The 19,864-nt window shown below is 33.4% G+C and overlaps 3 protein-coding genes across 3 annotated transcripts; all 3 read right to left on the bottom strand.

The window, feature by feature from the left end:
* On the bottom strand, nt 5,989-7,364 carry LOC104747714. Its single transcript, XM_019237183.1, has one exon. The coding sequence runs from the start codon at nt 7,168-7,170 to the stop codon at nt 6,190-6,192; it is 981 nt and encodes a 326-aa protein (XP_019092728.1). The 5' UTR covers nt 7,171-7,364; the 3' UTR covers nt 5,989-6,189.
* On the bottom strand, nt 15,680-17,908 carry LOC104747711. Its single transcript, XM_019236527.1, has 2 exons — nt 17,695-17,908; nt 15,680-17,152 (listed from the first exon to the last, which is right to left on the bottom strand). The coding sequence occupies exon 2, from the start codon at nt 16,897-16,899 to the stop codon at nt 15,940-15,942; it is 960 nt and encodes a 319-aa protein (XP_019092072.1). The 5' UTR covers nt 16,900-17,152; nt 17,695-17,908; the 3' UTR covers nt 15,680-15,939.
* Nucleotides 17,691-18,531, bottom strand: LOC104747712 (RING-H2 finger protein ATL56). Its single transcript, XM_010469395.1, has one exon. It carries the CDS (start codon nt 18,240-18,242, stop codon nt 17,691-17,693), a length of 552 nt encoding a protein of 183 aa, XP_010467697.1. The 5' UTR covers nt 18,243-18,531.

Here is a 19,864-nt window from a genome sequence, read left to right as displayed (position 1 = left end):
TTATGGGAACTCTCTGTGATGTTACGGTCCAGTATTTGAGCTGTGCAGACCCAACAGAAAGTGCTGCATGAAAATGCAGAGTGACTCAGGGTGAAGCTCGAGGCCTAACTGCAGAAACAGCTGGGAGAAATATTGAAGCTGCAGTAGTTTCGAACCAAGCTAGTACCTTACAACTCTCTGATAATCTTGATCCTCCCCTGGTGCATGCGGGTGACCTTGACTCGCAGCTGGGGACTACTATGACCTCAAAGGAAGCTCCTGTAAAGAAAAAGGCGAGATAGACCTCCCCTACAGAAACCACAAAACAAAAGCCCTCTTAGGCTAGTGGGAGCCATGTCAATTAAACGAAACAAATGTCTTATCCAAGCATCACCTAAGAGAAGAGGCATTCCTAATAATGGTATATCCTCCCGAGGTGAAATTAGTAAGTCTGGTAATGGTGCACCACAAGGGAGCTTGATTCCTGCTATGGTGAAGAAGAAGGTGGATTGTGATCCACCATCTCTTCTTCCTTAAAACTGCTCAGCTAGAACTGTTGTGGACTGGGGAACCCCACAACAGTTCAATGTCTCTAGGAGTTTCACTCTAAGATCTTACCGGAAGTCTTGTTCCTCATGGAGACAAAGAAACCCTGATGAAAAAGTCTTAAGCTCCGTTCTTTGTATGAATTACCCTTCCCATTTTCTAGTACCACCTCATAGCCCGTGGGGAGGTGGACTAGCTTTCTTCTGGAAACAGGAAGTTGAGGTATCAATACTGTCAAGTTGCCATAATTATATTGATACGAAAATAGAAACGGAAGGAAAAATTTTCTTTGCGACCTTTGTATATGGAGAGCCAGACCGCTCAAAGCGCAAAGAGATCTGGAGGATACTAACCACCTTGGGTTACAGGCGATTTCAACGACATCATTGATGCCTCAGTAAAACAAGGTGGGCCTCCCCGGGATGTGGGGACCTCTGTAGACATCATATCCTTCATGGCAGAGTGTGATTTGTTTGACTTACGTCACTAAAGAAATTTTTTGTCTTGGAGGGGAAAGAGAAATGAACAGCTGGTGTTCTGCCGCCTGGATAGGGCTATGTCAAATGGCGCATGGGCTAAAACCTTTCCTTTTAGCCGAAGTGAATATTTGCGTTTTGAAGGCTCAGATCATCGCCCATTACTCACCAAACTGGATCTCACAAAGAAGAAAAAGAGAGGGATTTTTAGATATGACAGACAGTTAAAATATAATGAGGAAATCAAACACCTCATCAAGCAGATTTGGTCGCATAATGCCCATGCAGAAGTGGAGGAAAAGCTAAAACAATGCAGAGCTGCAATCTTGAAGTGGACAAAAGAAAAGAATAAAAGCACTCGACAGATGACTGAAAACCTCAAAGCGCAATTAGAAGAAGCAATGTCGAACCCTGACCCTCCCATAGAAGCCGTCTCTTGAATAAACAAGGAATTGATAATGGCATACAAAGCTGAAGAAGAATTCTGGAAACAAAGAAGTAGACAGCTCTGGTTAGCCCTAGGAGACAAAAATATTGGATACTTCCACTCGATAACCAGAGAAGAATGGCTGTAAATAAATTCTAAGTTATAGAGGACCGAGCAGGTAATGCGGTGTATGAAGACCAGAACATTCTCAAAGTAATTACCTCTTACTTTGATGAACTGTTTACCTCTCAAAGTACACCTCAGGAGAGGGTATAGTGCAGGAAGCTATACAACCATGTATCACCGAGGATATGAACCTCTCCCTTACTGCCATTCCATCCTCTACTGAGATCAAGACCGCATGCTTCTCCATACATGAGGATAAGGCTCCTGGACCAGATGGCTTTTCTGCTAGCTTCTTCCAAACAAACTAGGATACGGTAGGATCTAATATCCAAAGTTTTTTCTCCTCAGCATACCTGCAAAAGTCGATAAATGAAACAAATGTTAGGCTCATTCCTAAAATCCAAAGTCCACAAAAGATGGCTGATTATCGACCTATAGCCCTGTGCTCAGTCTTCTACAAGGTAATCTCGAAGGTTCTGTCCAAACAACTCCAGCCAATCCTGCAGAGTGTAATCTCTGAATATCAGTCAACATTTGTCCCCAAAAGAGCAATTACTGACAATTTGCTTATCACTCATGAGATCTTACACTACTTAAAAACCTCAGATGCAAAAAAGTGTTGCTATATGGCAGTTAAGACTGATATGGCAAAAGCATACGATCGAGTGGAGTAGAATTTCTTAAGACTAGTAATGGAAAGAATGGGTTTTTATGCAAAGTGGATACAATGTATTATGCAATGCGTGACTATGGTCTCCTACTCCTATCTACTCAATGGCTCAGCTCAAGGTCAAGTTATCCCTCAGAGATGAATCAGACAAGGAGATCCGTTATCCCCTTATCTGTTCATCCTGTGCGGTGAGGTTCTTTCAGGCCTCTGTTTAAAAGCACAACAAGAGAAGAAACTACCTGGTGTTCGAGTTGCTCTTGGATGTCCCCGAGTAAACAACCTCCTGTTCGCCGATGATACAATGTTTTTCTGCAGGTCCGATGTCAAGAGCTGCAGACTCCTAATGAACATCTTAAAAAAGAATGAGTCTGCCTCCGAACAAATGATCAATAAAGATAAGTCAGCAATCACTCTCTCTTCAAAAACAGCTGAATCTACTAAGCAACTGGCTCAACAAACTTTAGGAATCCAGAGAGCTGGTGGCCTTGGCAAGTATCTTGGTCTCCCTGAAATGTTTGGTAGAAAAAAGAAAGACCTGTTCAACTTCATCATTGACAGAATACACCAAAAAGCTTTAAGCTGGTCAACAAAACGCTTATCTGTGGCGGGCAAAACAACGATGTTGAAGTCTGTCCTCTCGTCAATGCCAACCTACACGATGTCCTGTTTTAAACTCCCAGGATCTCTGTGCAAGAGAATTCAATCAGCCCTCACTCGGTTCTGGTGGGACACCTCGGTGGAGAAAAGAAAAATGTCTTGGATTGCATGGGATAAAATGACAAAGACAAAAAGAGATGGGGGACTAGGCTTCAAGGATATTACCAATTTTAATGATGCCCTTCTAGTAAAGGTGAGCTGGCGTATTCTCACCAAACCTGATTGTCTACTGGCAAAAATCCTCCTTGGCAAATACTGTAAGTCCACATCCTTCCTTGAATGTCCGGTTTCCTCGACAGCTTCGCATGGTTGGAGAGGAATTTGTATTGGGATAGATTTACTTAAAACTCAACTTGGGAAAGCTGTTGGAGCGGGATCAACAACGTCGGTTTGGCATGATCCCTGGATATCCCTATCTACCCCAACCATACCCATGGGAGCTCCGGACCGCTTCCTTTGGCTGATTACAAAATCAGGAGAATACTCGGCAAAGTCAGGATATCATGCGGCAACTGAGAGAGAAAGATTTAACCCTCCGATACCCCAACAAGACTTCAATTGGAACAACAACATATGGAATCTCCAGTGCTCTCCCAAAATTTGTTTTTACCTCTGAAAAGCTATGAGAAACGCTCTCCCAACTGGCCAAAATCTGCGAATCAGGGGTATAAATCTGACGGCCACTTGTCCGCATTGCAGTGAAGACGAATCAGTCCTTCAGCTGCTGTTCCATTTCCCATATGCAGAAGAGGTGTGGAGGTTAGCACCTTTCAAGTCCCCAACCCAACCATACCTATTTGAGTCCCTGCAACAAGGTTTCAAGACAAGTGTTAAATTTATTTCTCTTCCCCCGTGTGGAATAGGAAAGGGTTGCCTTGTTTCCTGGATTATGTGGTTTCTGTGGTATTCTAGAAATAAAAGATTTTTGAAAATCGACATTTCTCCAGTTCTGAGATCCTTACGCTTGCTGTTGTTTCGGCCAGAGAGTGGGACGAGGCTCAAGATCAGACATCACCAGCACAATCATCTCGACAGATCCGAGTAACTCCAGTCTCCCACTTGGATACAATCCAATGTTTCTCCGATGCATCTTGGCGTGAGGAAACAATGAAAGCTGGATTTGGCTGGATCTTCGTTGATAGAGAAACCCCTCGGAAATCCAGGCTAGATCTACGGGAATGAATGTCATCTCCCCTCTCATGGCAGAAGCTTTTGCTCTCCTCCTTGCCATCCAGCAGGCCCTCGATCTTGGTTTCAAGAAAGTTATGTTCGCTTCTGATTCATTACAGTTGATCAAACTCTCAATTTGGAGGCTTCCTTTAAGGAGCTTCACGGGATTCACCATGACATCCTCTGTTTATCGCATCTTTTCGTATCTGTATCTTTTGTGTTTGTATTATGGGAGGTGAATAGGAAAGCCGATGCGTTAGCAAAAACGATAATATAGTTGCCAATAAATTTTAGGTTGATTTTTGAATATAATCCCCAAACCAAAATCCACATTGAAGTTTTGCTTTCGGATAATTTTGTTTAATTATTTCATGATAGTAACATAATGTACAGGTTTTCCAGCCCATAATATGTCAAAATAAAATCGAGAAAATTACCGACATACATTGAGTCTTATCCTCAAAGAAGTGACACAATGACGCTAGAGTCCCAACAACAAGTCAAAACAAAAAGAGAATTTGTTAGAAATACCATTTTTGAGATACTTCTTTTCAAAAATACCCCTTCTTTTGAACATTTTCATTTTTGTCATCTTTTACACAATTATAATTTATTGAATTAATTTTTTAAACAAAAATTAGGTTTGAGTTCTTTATTTTACATTTAGGATATAGTTTTGAGAGGTTAGGATTTAGTATTTTGAGTTTAGACCTTAGAATTTAGTTATTTTATACATATAAAATAGGTATTTTAAAAAATAGATAACATAAAAGAGTATTTTAAAAAAGTGACATAAGAAAAAATGTATTTTTGAAAATCCACAAAAACAAAAATACTTAAGCGTTAGGGCATCTCCACTAATGAGTACTCATCAAAGTACTCTCAATAAAAAATTAGTATAAAGAAGAGAGAGAATAAAAAAAAAGAGAATCGATGTTTACAGTCCTTCCCCAAGAATCGTTTCTTTTACTGTTGCAAACACACCACCATTTGTTATTGGTCAATCTTTATTAAAAAATTAAAAATATAACTATACAATTAAAATATTATTATTATTATGTTTTTGAGTAACCTTCTCATTTCTACCGCTGGAGATGACCATATGTGATTTGTTCCTCCTTCTTTTTCTAGTAATTATTATTATTTTGGTTTGCTTTCTATAGAACTTCAAATTAAAACCAATTGGTGTAGTGTAGTGCTTTTCTCATTTTGATCGAAATGGAACAACGTCTTCTACAATCACCAATCACTGACACACCTTACCACTTTCAAGCTCATTGATCGTAAGATCCGCAACACATTCTCTTTATAAGTACTTTGGATGCTTCTTTGGATGCTTCTTTGGCTTAGATGATCTCATGTTTGTGTCTTCTTTGTAATAGTTGCCTTGTTTTTAATTCTTTTTTTTGGGCAAAGTATCAAGAGCCATAGGTCTAAATGTCTAATCTCTGTAATTTCAAAGACCTTCATTTTCTAATATGTTTTACATTCATATGCCGCATGGTACATGAAAGAAAGAATACCTTGCTGTATATTATCTTATTATACATATACAACCAAAGTTCAAAACTAAATAAATATATCTATATATCTATATATATATTCATCCAAAACTTTGATTATTACTATACCCAACAAACTAAAAATATGCAATGTGGGATGAGAGAAACAATCGCCTTCACCCCCAAAAATTCACATCTGTTGACTGCATCCTCCGACTCAAAGACTCAACCATCAGAAACCGAATTGCATCATACAGAGATGCAAGTCCCTCCAAAGCTTCATTGATGCTCCAACTCTGGTTCTCTTCATTCATAATCATCTACTTCTCTACAAGTGACTTTTACTAGTCCTTCGCGTAGGGTTACCTACTATCTTGGTAATTAAGATTTTTTAACTATATTTTTCTACTGCTGGTGGGTTTCGGCCTTCTAAACTCACCAAAGCCAGGCTGGACTTTTGTAATATTTTCTTTTTCCTTCTACACTTAATAGAAAGCCATTTTTCAAAAAAAAAAGAAATTGTTTTAAAAAACCTCTGATTATTCAAAATAATTTACCAAATCCATGGTGAACTTTACAACATTTTTAGACAAACAAACAATTCAGGTATTCCTTTCTCTTGAGATATCAAGGCAATCATCCCATGAGAGCAGTGGAAGACAATCTCGTATATTCCACATCCGTCAGCGACTCAACGTCTTTGCCTTGGGAGCTCTTACATTGGAAATAGGCAATGGTGTAAGCCACAAGCTGAAACATCCTCACGACAAAGGCCAAACACACAAACACCAAACACACAAGGATGAAACCGGTGGTTACGGTAAGCGAGAGAGATCTTCTCGAATTGATAATCACCTGCAAGCTTTGAGCTAATCCGAATGCCAATAAACCAAAGAAGATATTCAAGAGAAACAGTTTTGTCTTCATCCCTTTCACAATCTTTGCAGCTTTCCCCAAAGCTTGGATCCCATAACTTTCCTCTAGTACCGATATGACCATAGATAAGTTCCAAACGATAGCTAAGTAGGACTGAAAGACAGCGAATATAATGAATAAAGCACCAGACTTGACTGCCAAGGAACCCATATCTGATATCGATAATGTAGAGGATAAAAGGATTGGAAAAAGGATTATATAAAGAAGGAGCCAATAGCCAAGACTGAAAAGAGCAATGTAGAAATACGTCACAAGAGGTCCCTTCCAAGATTTAAGGCTCATAACAGTAAAATCTTTGATCTTGATGTTTTCATCTTTAAGAGTAAGAGCCGATGCGTGGACCATGACTATAACAGAAAAGATGTTGATGATGGAGGAAACGGCCGTCAGGATGTATGAAGAAGCCACAATTTGGCGAACGTCCGCAAAGATTCTCATAATACATGCCGCATATTCCGGGGTGCTTGGATCTGTCGTTGGCAACAATCTTGATTCGGCCATCAAGTTCATGATCTCTGGTTCGATGACAAAGATGTTAAACAAGAAAACTAAACAATTGAGTAGGAGGGTGAATACCAAAACTGAGAACATCAACGTTTTGTTCTTGAGGAACAGTTTGCGGGATTCATTTAGAATACCCGCAACCTCCTTTAGAACATTCAAGAACGCAAATCGACCCATGGGTTTCAAAAAGACAAATGAAAAAATCTCTTGGTAATAGTAGTGAGGGTTTATAATATAAAACCCATCTGTCTGGTGATTATATACTGCTTATCTATGGAGGAAAGAGTCTTTGGCTTGTGATCTCGAGGTAGCTTCCGTTCTGGAGATTCTTGTCATCCATTTGACATAGTCCAAGTTCACAGAACCCCAAATATATTACCTTTTCATTAATCCAAAATCAAACGAAGAAACAATAATGCATCGATGAAAAGTCTAAATGATGACTTCCTGACCGCGACATAACATAACTGAAGATGTTAAATAGAGAAAACAAGAGGTATAACATATTTTACGTTGCAAGTTGCCTTCTTCATCAAATGTACGTGATCAACAACCACTTCATGACATCTATCCGTGTTGAAACGGTCAAGACACCGTGTTAAGAAATGAAACAGCAACATCCATCTATATATATATATATATGTTATTAGATTGTTAAAGGATTCTATACACCAATGAAGCAGTTGGTCTTCTCAAACAAACAAGTCATAAAATGTACGGTCAAATTAAAAACTATAACTTAAGGTTGAACTAATCTTTCATCAAATTCAGCATTTTTTCCCCCAAACACATAAGAAAAATCAGAGCTTCAAACACTGCTAGAGAATGTTGCAAATTGCTAAATGATTGTATATATGACTTCTAATCCAAAGATTCTTGAAACAAATCAAAAACAAAAAAGGGAGCACTTACAAATCGAGCAAACTATTTCTTCTTGTGGATCTTCCTCCTTCAACCTAACCTTTTTTTTTTAAGTAAATTATTTAACATAGTGTATATATTGCAGTTTATTTACTTTAATTAAAATTTTACGTATCATCCATAGTTTTTGCGAATAAATTACAACTCATGGTCATTCACTTTACTCTTTCACTAGGAGATACCCCGTGCTTTAAGCACGGATCAACATTTTTTAAACAATTTCTAATATAATAATAAAATTTACTGTTACATATTTTTAAAAATATTTTTTTTTGAGATAATATTTATTTTTAATTGTTCTGTAAATCTATTAGTCTATTTTTTTATTAACTTATATTACAGTTTTATATTGTTTGTTTCTTGTATTTGATTCATTATTTTGTGAAATATAAAGTAGTAATTTTAATATTATAATTGTGAGCAAATAAAAATTATTAATTTATCATCTATATAAATTTAGTTTTACCATCCCGCCAATGTATAAATTAAAACATACATTTTTCATAGATTAATTAATATATTTTCGTTTTTTAAAAATTCAAATCACAACAAATGCAGAAAAAATTCTGTACTTTATTAATCATAAATATTATATAAAAATTCCAAACAATTTGTAAATAAAATAAAATAAAGATGATAGGAGAATCATATTTTGAAATTTTAACAAAATTTTCGAAATTTAGTTATTAAAAACAAATTATATTGTATATTTGGATATAAAATCTTAGTTTTTAAAATTCTGATTGGTTTATTTATTTTTTTAAAAAAATATTTAGTAATTTCGTCCATAATTTATTAGAGAGAGAAAATATATTTTTCTAGATTTTTTTATATTTTATCTGTGAGTGTTTTTAAAAAAAAAATTAATTATATTTATTTAATTAATTAATTAAGCTTAATTAAAATTTTCTAATGGCAATTGAATGTAATTTTTTACTCATTTTAAGGTTAGTTTTATATTTGTACTTCCCAATTAATATAGTAGGATTACGTATGCAAATAACATTTTATATCGCTTAATTAACTTCTTTTTATTGTTATATTTCAAAAGATTTTTTTTTTTACCTCAATTTCAAAAGATTCAACACAAAAGAATACAATATTAGAGTGCAACTAATAGAGCAAGTATTCTAGAACACTCTAATGATTCTATAATTAATTAATTACTAGATTCGGACCCGCACATACGTGCGGGGTGATTTCAAAAGCTAAGTGTACTAACATATTTGTAAACAATTTTTTAGAAATGTTATTAATATTCAAGATCTAAATTCTACATTTGGTTTAGACAAAAAAAAATGATCAGATTTGTTTTTGTTATCAATAAAGACAATACATTTAAAAAAAAAGTAGTAAGAAAAATAGTATGTTTATTTTGGGACAGAAAATGCGTCTCGTCCCGTATATGTTAAAATTTTTCCATCGCATAACTAAGGTTTTAATAATAATTTAACTATTTGAGATCTTAGATTCTATCGCATAACTAAGGTTTTAATAATAATTTAAATATTTGAGATCTTCTATTCTAGTCCAACAAATAAGAAAATATGTAAGAGATTCGGAACTGCATATATGTACTACGTTTTATTGGTAGATATATTTGTTTGATATGACATGTAGAACATAAACTTATATTGGGTTGCTTTCATAATATTGCTATCACCATAAATTTTGGATCGACATGATAGCGAACCGGATCGATTGTGATATGGATTAGTGATCAGCTAGAAATTCATGAACCGGATGACCTTAATATAGTTTTCAAGCAGATTAACCCCGTCTGCTATACCTGCCCTGCAATAGATTAAATTATATTGATCCACCAAAAACCCGTCCCATGTAATCTACATAAGTAAATGTTATGTCTGAATCTATCATGCTTGAATCCGTGTTACCCAAAATTATCATCCTCATATTTTATCCAGAATAGTTTAGATAATATATTTTCTCCGAATTACATGTTTCTTTCCATATAGATATTAAATTAGATGGTCGTTTTAGAAATATCAAATAATATACTACCAAAATTAAATAAGTTTCCATATATACATTACCAATATTAATAATCTGATTAGTTATGAACACTTTTAAAAACGACTTTCATAAATATTGGCTACTTATCAAGTTGTTGATTTAATTTTAATTATTTTGTAATTTGTAAACAAAGATCCACAAGTTTATATGACCAGGATCCAATGGTCAAAAAAATTAGATGGTCTTTACGACCAAAAAAAACAAAATTACCTTTTTGATTTTTTCTCTTCCAATCAAAAATAATCTACCCCTAAAATGTAAAACAAAAAATGTGAAGTTACAATTTATGTAATATATTAAAAACAATTTATCTTTTATATCACACATATATATATATCTTACACTATTTGTAGATAGATGCATAAATCTAGTACATAATTACATGTTGTTTTCATCTATATAACTCTAAATACAATAAAATCAATCACAAGTAAAGTATACTAAACGTCAAGAAGTGCTTTGATTTTTCTCCTCCCTGTTTTACCTTAGAAAATACAGACATTACAATCATCAATCATTTTTAAAAGTATTTTAATCATGCAATTTCAAAACTTTGATTAGACTATGGGCTAGTTCGTTTAATCATGCAAGTGCATGTTTTCTTAATCTGTCTCTGGTTTAGTATTAGCGACACTAATTACCGAATTCATTGCTTTTAAGTGGCTCACTTGTAATTTGAGGGTTGAAACGAACAGATCTTATAATAATATATTATTGAAAACTTGAGGGTTGCCACTACAGTAACGTTATATTATATTATAACATATACTTCCTCTCTCCCATCAAGATTGATGTTTTGGGATATTACATATTTTAAGAAAACAATGATTACTGAGTTTAAATATTTTTTTTTCTTTGACTAAAAAGATATTATTCAATTTTAAACAAATAACAATTCAGAATTTTAAATATTTTCAATGATTACTTCTTGAAGTTTACAAAACATCAATCTTTGTGGGACAAAAAAATATCCCAAAACATCAATCTTTGTGGGACAGATGGAGTATAAGTTATAATAAAAATTAAAACCTGTAGAGTTGTGCAAAAGGTGCGGTGTAGCTTGTGTATTCTGAATTTTTTTTATTGAAAACATTGTAACAGTTTTTCCTATGATTTTGGCTTTAGATGTCACTCTGTATAAACCACAAAAACAAAATGTGAAAAAATATAGGCTTAAGAAAATAATCCAATATTAAATTAAGAATCTTAATATGTAACTGATGATGCCATATTTATTTAAAAATGGCATATTCGTTGTCCTGTTAACCGCTCAGACTCAAACTCTAATTAATACATGAGAATGAAATTATCATAACCTTCCATCCTAATGTTTACGTGTACTTAATCTTATATACTTGCTTTTTGAAGTACAAAAAGCAAAATAATAACTTTAGTTTACATGTAATTTTGAGACTATAATACATGAATTTAATATATTATTGGTTTAGTGAATTAACTTAATAGTTGCATTTCCTGGTTTCTTTTTGCTTCATACCCAAGATGTCACTGGGTTAATCTCCAAGGAAAAAAATCTGAAACAAATCAATAACTTGAGGCATGTGAGAAAAAACACCAAAAGAACTATTTTGATTTTATAGAACCAAAAAAACACCAATAGAACACTACAAAAAAAAACACCAAAAGAAATATTTTAATAGAACTACAGCGATGAATCTGAGTGATCGACTTTTCAATAGAAGCAGTATTTATACAAAAAAAAATAAGCCGTCATTAAAAATATATTTTTCTTAATAATTATGGTTCCTAAAATTAATCCGAATGGTTAGTAGGTTAGGAAAATAATAATTCTAAATTTTCAAAAATACATTTACAACTGTGATCGATAAAGGAAAAGCATGTGTTATATTGGTAGATATTTTAAGAAACAATCAATTAGTTTGTTATTAAAATGATATACTGTTGACTGTTTTGATTTTTAATTGTCGATTAGTTATGGCAAGTACAAATTATTAGGGATATATTTGATTCTGATTTCCTTATTATCTATGTTTGATTGATTTTTCCGAGATTTTGGTACTAATTTCCGAGATTTTCCTAGATTAATTTGCTAAGATTATACTATGAACTTCCCTTATAAATTAAACGCTAATTAGTTGTTTAAATTCTACGCTAATTTTGTAGGTCTTAATTGTTTCCGATTTTATAGTAGGTCTTAATTGTTTCCGATTTTTATGTGTTATTATCATTTAATATTTGTTCGGCTAGTATAATTATTATCAATCTGTTTGGCTCCAATTTAATTTCAATATGTTTGGCTACATGATTTATACATATCCTTATTCTGTTTTCAGTGGCATTTCATTATAATAATTTCAAACTCTATGTCTACTTATTAAAAATGCTTCCCTTTTAATAGTATAGATTGAGCATCAATATAATAACACAATATTATTCATATCATCCACATTCTAATAACAGTGTAGGTTTTATTTTTGTTTTTAAGATAATATAGTCGCCAATAAATTTTAGATTGATGTTTGAAATATATTGCCCAAACCAAAATCCACATTGAAGTTTGCTTTTATAACTTTTTATATAAAATTCAGAAAATTTTGTATTATAAATAGTTCTACTTTATTTGAGTTTGAATATAAATGTTATAGTGTTAATATATATATTTGTTTTTTAAATAATTAATATGTGTTATTGAAAGTATGTCTTTGCAAGGTAAAAAATTATCACATGACAAAATTATTTATCCTTGGTCCAAGACAAAAAATACATTTTAATTTTTGAAATCGCGATAGTCATCCAATTGCCTAACAAACACACGCATAAAACGTTAGCAGGTCAATATGTGAAGTCATATAGGTAAGATAATTTCATTGTTTTCCAGGTAAATATCGATTATCTAAATATCAAGAAATCAGCTTGTGGCGATCAGGGATTCATGGTTGAGTTGTAGATTACTTTCTTGATTCTTTAATACCCCAACATTATTATGAAATGTTCTTACGGTCCAACCAAATTGTTATGTTCCCCAATATCAGTAACAAAGACTGATATTTTTAAAAACTCTTTTCCCAATCACAGTGGCAAAGATATGTGATTTTTATAAGATGTTGTTGTAGTGATTGTTTTTCTCAATTTCTAGTCATTAAACAGCTGATTTCCTCAATTGGAGACTTTTAAACCAAGCCCAGGAAACTGAAACCAACCTCAAGTATAATTGTCTGTCGAGATAATTTTATTAAGTTGTGGCTAAAGAATTGGTTTTTTCAGCTTTCGATCTTATAAACTTAGACTGGACAATATCCCCAAAAAGAGAATACGGCAAAACACCATTAGTTTGAGTTTTTGCATTGTGATCTCTTTTGTGTTCTAAAAAAACCAAACCAAGGTAGAAAAAGAAAAAGGACAACAACAACAAACCACAAACAAAAAAACACAAAAACGAAAAAAGTTAAACAAAATCAAGTGACACAAAATAAAATTCAGAGAAACCTTGAAAAGTAGATTGTTAAGCCATAATATTATCTTGATTCCCGATTATAGTTAGGATTATTAGAGAAAGTTGTAAAACATATATTCTAACTTAATCCACGAATTAACAGTGCACATATTACGCTAATAAGAGCTTACCAAATATGTAATCGAATTTTGTATATTAAATTAGATCTTACCTAAAATGTAAATGTCTTTAATTTGTTACTATATTATAGGATGTAAATCTATATTACCAAGTCCGATAGGTCCCACACCCACTCTTTACAATATTCGTGTGATTACGATTTAAGAGGATTAGATTTGCAAAATAAAAAAATCACATACACATCTTAGAGAGGATCCGATTAGTGTAATCGATTTAAATTTTTTAATTAAATCTAACCCGAGAAAATAAAAAAGTGGCATAAATTTGTACTCTGAAAATGTTAAGATAGATGATAGTAATGGTTTTCAATATGCTAAAATAAAACCCATAGAAGTTTCCGAGATTTTTGAGTCTTATCCTCTAGAAGTGATGCGGTGACGCCAGAGTCCCGACAACAAGTCAGCAAAAAACACGCGTTAAAGACATTTGTGATTTGTTCTTCCTTATTTTTCCTAATTATTATTTTGGTATGCTTTCTATAGAAACACTTCGAGTTAAAATCAATTGTTGTAGTATAGTAGTATTCTCCCTTACGACTTTCAAGCTCAGTGATCGTGAGATCCGCAACAAAATCTTCGAAAAGACAAAAGAAACACTTTTGAATGCTTCTTTGGCTTAGATGATCTCATGTTTGTGTCTTCTTTGTTAACTGTTGCCTTGTTTTTCAATTCATTCTTTTTTGGCATTGTATCAAGAGCCATAGGTCCTAAACGCTGTTAATTCCAAAAACCTTCATTTACATTCATATGCGGCATCTATACTATTAAAGCAGAAGTACTCTCTAGATTCAAAATCGACCATGACTTGGTTTTGGTAGGGTTTTCATTAAAAATGATTAGAGAATCAAAAATTTTAATCTAATTAACCTATAGTTTCGATTTCTTTAAATGACAAAAATACCCTCGGTCGATCATTTAAAAAAATATGGGTCGGGACGCGGATCCTAAAATATCCGACTACAGAAGGAAAAAAACCCACGGATCTGTTTGTACTCTAGAATAATCTATTTTGGATCCAGTATATTATTTCATTCAAGATTAGTTATTTAAGATCCCAAACAGAGTTATTTGTTATAGGCAAACACTCTGATTTCATTTTCATTTAAGGTATTTAAATGAAAACCATAAATTTTAATTACCAAAAATTCGGATATTTCCTTAATTACCGAGATTCGATCTTAACAAATAATCTTTAAAAAAGGAATATTTTGTGATTCTAAGAACCATAATAGTATCCTAAATAAAGCATAAATCAGGATAATCTTTTCATATCTTTGTTCCCAAAATTATCTCGATCTTCAATGCTAATTAAACAAATCAAACAACATTCAATATTTTAAGATTATAGAAACTAGAATATCTTAATTACATCTTCGATTTAGATTATATGGAAACTGGAAATCATATAATTAATAGCAAATGGAAACCAATATTGCATATTCTTAATCATTGGTATATTACTCGCATATTCCATATATTGCTAATCACTCACCTACAACCCTAGGATCTCCTTATAAATCTATAAATACTGCTCATTCACCAGAGCTCATCACACCAAAAAAGTGAAACACACAAGCAGAAAATTTTAATTATAATCATTTTTTTTTTACTTTTCTAATACGTTCGCTCAAACTATGTTGTGATTGTAAAGATTATTTATTTCATTAATTAAGTTATTGATTTACGCTATACTCTCCTATATCCAATTACATTCTTATATACTATGAGTTATTTTATTCAGCAACAATCAATTTTTTGTTTTTTTCCAGCAACAATCAGTTTACATTTCTGAAATTTAGAGTTTTATACAACTTATGCAATGAAAATTGGTTATTAACCATTGCATACCTAGCTTGATCAAAATTATTGAGCTATTATGGCTGATTTTGTTGTGTATTACCGGCCACCTATCAAGCAAATGCATTTTACTACAAAACTACTATCTAATATTGCGGTTTGTCTGTTTCCGTGACAAACTACATTCTACAAACTACTTACTCTATTAGAATTTCCAATTTACTGTATAACACCAAATATATAAATAAACACTATATAAACAAAGAAAATAAGTCAAAATAAAAAACTACATTACAAAAATACAAATTACAAAAAAGTAACTAACAAAATATATAATCCAGTGCTGTAGCACGGGGTATCACCTAGTGGTACATGAAAGCAAGAATACCTTGCTAATATATTATACATATACAACCAAAGTTCAAAACTAGATATATTCAACCAAAACTTTGATAATTACTTTACCAAAAAAAGAAAAAAAAAACCTTTGATTATTAGGAAGTAATTTACCAAATCCATGGTGAACTTCAACATTCTTAAGATCAACAAACAAACAATCCACGTATATTTATATTGCAATATTCAAGGCAATCCTCCCACGAGAGTAGTGGAAGACAATTTTGTATATTCCATATCTCCCAGCGACTCAGCCTCAGCGTCTATGCCTTGGTTACACTGGAAATAGGTAACCGTATAAGTCACAAGCTGAAACATCCTCACCACAAAGACAGAACTCACAAAGACCAAACCGGTGGTTAAGATAACCGGGAATGAACTACTCCAATCGATGAGCCGCAAGATTTGAAATAATCCAAATGACAATAAACCAAAGAAAAGATTCAAGAGGAATAGTTTTGGCTTCATCCCTTTGACAATCTTTGCAGCTTTCCCCAAAGCTTGGATCCCATAAGTATCCTCGAGTATCGATATGACCATAGATAAGTTCCACACGATAGCTAAGTAAGACTCAAAGACTGCAAATAGAATCCATAATGCGCGAACTTTGGCCGCCACGGTATCGAGTTTTGTAGAGAATATAACGAGAGAAACAATGATTATATAGAATAGGAACCAATAGCCAAGACTGAATAGAGCAATGTAGAAACTAGTCACAAGAGGTCCCTTCCAATATTTAAGGGTCAGAACAGGAAAGTCTTTGATCTTGAAACTATCATCTTTATGAGTAAGAGCCGATGCGTGAACCATAACAAGAACGGATAAGAGGTTGATGATGGAGGAGACGGCGATGAAAATGTATAAAGAACTTACAAACTGGCGAAAATCTGCGAAGTATCTCATAAGATGGATAGCAAATTCCGGGCTGCTTGGATCTGTCATAGGTAACAAATTTGATTCAAGGATCAAGTTTGTTATCTCCGGGTTGATGGCAATGGCGTTGAACAAGTAAACTAAACAATTGAGTAAGAGAGGGAATACCAAGACTGAGAACATCAAGTTTTTGTTCTTGAGAAAGAGTTTGCGGGACTCATTTAGAATACTCGCAACCTCCATTACAACATTCAAGAACGAAAACCGATCCATGGGTTCCAAAAAAAAAAAAAAAAAAACAATGACAAAAGCTCTTGGCTACTGCTGTTTTGGTAATGGTAGTGAGGGTTTATTATAGATCAAACCCATTACCCATATATATAACTAACCATAAGATTGATTGATTGATTGACCAGCTACTTTTCTAGGGAGGAAAGTGTCTTCGGCTTGTACCTCTGGCTAGCTTTGGTTATGGAGATATCCATTTGAAATAGTCCAAGTCCACAGAACCCACAATACATATTACCTATGTCAAATCCAAAAACAAACGAAATTATGACTTTGACAAATTCAATAAACAAGAAACCCAACACGTCGATGAAAAGTCTAAACAATTATTTCCTGACCGCGACATAACAAGAGATGTTAAAGAGAGAATTCAAGAAGCTAGGTAACATGTTCAACAATGCAAGTTGCCTTACTCATTAAACGTACTGATCAACACTTTGCAGATGACTGAGTCATTTAATCATTTAATCATTTAATCACTCCCCTATCACCTTAGCTTTGAATCGGTAAAATCTGTAAACTACATATCTATATATTTACTACTATATCTTAATAGATAGCTTAAGGATTCTATAAACCAATGAAACAATTAGTCTCCTCAAACGAACAAAGTCAACTATAAAAGAAACCAAACCATCATTCTATTGGTCCAAACAGAGACGAAACAGAGAGCTTCAAACATTGATTAGAGGAAGTTACAAACTGCTAAATGATTATAACTTCTAATCCAATTATGACTAAAACAAGAACAAGAACAAGAACAAGAAACAGAGCACTTACAAATCTAACAAACTACTTCTTCTACGACTAAAACATCTCCACACTTCTCCTTCTTGTGCATCTTCCTCCCTCAACCTAACCCTAGCTCTGCAAATAGGGCAAGTCGAGGATTTGAGCAACCAAGTGTCCACACACTTCCGATGGAACACGTGTCCACAACCAGGAAGATTCCGACACCACTGTCCCTGTCTGAATCCATCGAAACAAACCACGCAATCGCTTCCGTACCGTGTATATGTGCAGGACGTGGGTTCGGAGAATCTGAATTGAGGAAGCTTTTTCACGAATCTTGAAGATAACCCATCTGAGGAATCTTGTCGACGGTTACGTCGGCGACGTCGGTGGTGACGATGGAGAGAAGAGAGGAGGAGAGGGAGAAGAAGAACAGAGGCGATGCCGATAAGGACGAGGAAGAGAGAAAAGATCGAAAACATGATTACACCAACGAGGAATAAAGAGAGAATCCTTGTTTTCGGCTTTGGCGGTGGAGGAGACGGCGAAGTAGACGGTGGCTCGCCGTAGATTCGGTAATCATTGGTCGGAGGCATCGAAAAAGAAATAAAAAAAATATATTCTGACTTCTCGTGTCGTGTGTGTTTTTTTTTTGGTTTAACAGAAACTAATACGAATGCCTAAACAAGGAAACGAGTTGATGTTTTTAGTTAACTGAATCAGAGATATTTTGAGTTTGCGAAATTTAGGCAAAAACTGGAATTCTCATCCAATAACGTTTTGTAAAAACGGTCATGTCACATGTGACGACGAGAGACTTTTTTATTTATACTTTTTGGCTTTGGATCATGTGATAAAGAGACTTTAATAGTAAAGTATATGGTTTCGTTTTGTTGGCTCCATTCCATGTCTATAATTTATATGTAGTCAGTAGTATTGTGCATCGAGCCATAAAATAAATTAATTTATGTTAGTAAATATCTTCTTATCCGATAATTATTTTATATATTATCTTGAAGGAAAAGCAAATATTATCATATCTCACTCTTTATGATTATGACTATGGTTTATGGAAAAAGATGGAATATTCGAAGTTGTAATTTAAGTTTCAAAAAGTAATATTCGTACTTGGGAGACCTATGAAACCGGTATTTTATCTAAATACTCGTTCACGGTTATTTGTATCTCAATCAATCATTTTCATTTCATAAATTCTTTGTTTTTTTTCTTTAACAATATGTGCGTAGGCCTTATATGTGCGGCATGTTGATAAAACACAACAATACTACAAACACAATTACATATTCTGGTCCATCATCTCGTTTTGTGCACACTCTACAAAATAATTTAATAGTAAGAAAGAAAAAAAAACACAAATGACAATAATACTTAAAACGTTTTAGTGTTGTAAACCTTTAACAAAATTATACTGTACTAGTATCTATAACGAATCTTTAGTGAATAATAGTGTGACAAGCCGACAAAGGCAACTTCCTCGGTAAGGGCAATCGTTATCTCAAGTCTCAAAACTCTTCCTCAGCTAGAAGAAAGTGTAATGAGTATTTGTGTTTATCCGGTTCAATTGAGTCAACTCTTCGGTTTAACTATATAGATATTTGGGCCAGTTCAGCCCATTAAGCAAAACTGTCTCACAAAATGTTGAAATCCATAAAACGCGGGTTTAAGTGAGACACGACAACGAGAGTTTTGTCTCTCTTTGGTAAAAGAAGTCAACAAAACTGTTTTTGTTTTTTTTATCTGACTTTGTTAGAAAACATTTTGAGATATATTAGAAAATAGATCTGAAATAATAGACAATCGTTCTTCATTAATTTTGAATAAAAAAATCACATATTTTGACAAATTTGGATTTACATCATTCTCGTAAAAGATATTGTTTTGGGGTTAGAGCTTCAATATATTGCCATAGTTTTAGATTTTGTAGAATGAGTGATCACCATATTATGTGAATTGCTTGGTTCTTATTTTAAAATTTTGTTGAAGAAATAGAGCTTTAAACCTCACCCCCTCTCTTACTCTCTAGTTTCTTGGAAATTTCCTTGGTACCTTATAGTCAAATACAATCCTAATTATTTTTTCTCTGCCAAAACAAAACCAAAAGAATTCAAACAAAATTTTGAAAAAAAAGTATACTTTAAATTTCAAATCCTCTTGGAATTTTCCTTTACATCATCATATATTCATATTCACTTAATTG

This window comes from Camelina sativa, chromosome 15 (genome assembly GCF_000633955.1).
Source record: "Camelina sativa cultivar DH55 chromosome 15, Cs, whole genome shotgun sequence".
Lineage (NCBI taxonomy): Eukaryota > Viridiplantae > Streptophyta > Magnoliopsida > Brassicales > Brassicaceae > Camelina > Camelina sativa.
The sequence above is the reverse complement of the archived record's forward strand: the minus strand, read 5'-3'. Positions and strand labels throughout refer to the sequence as shown.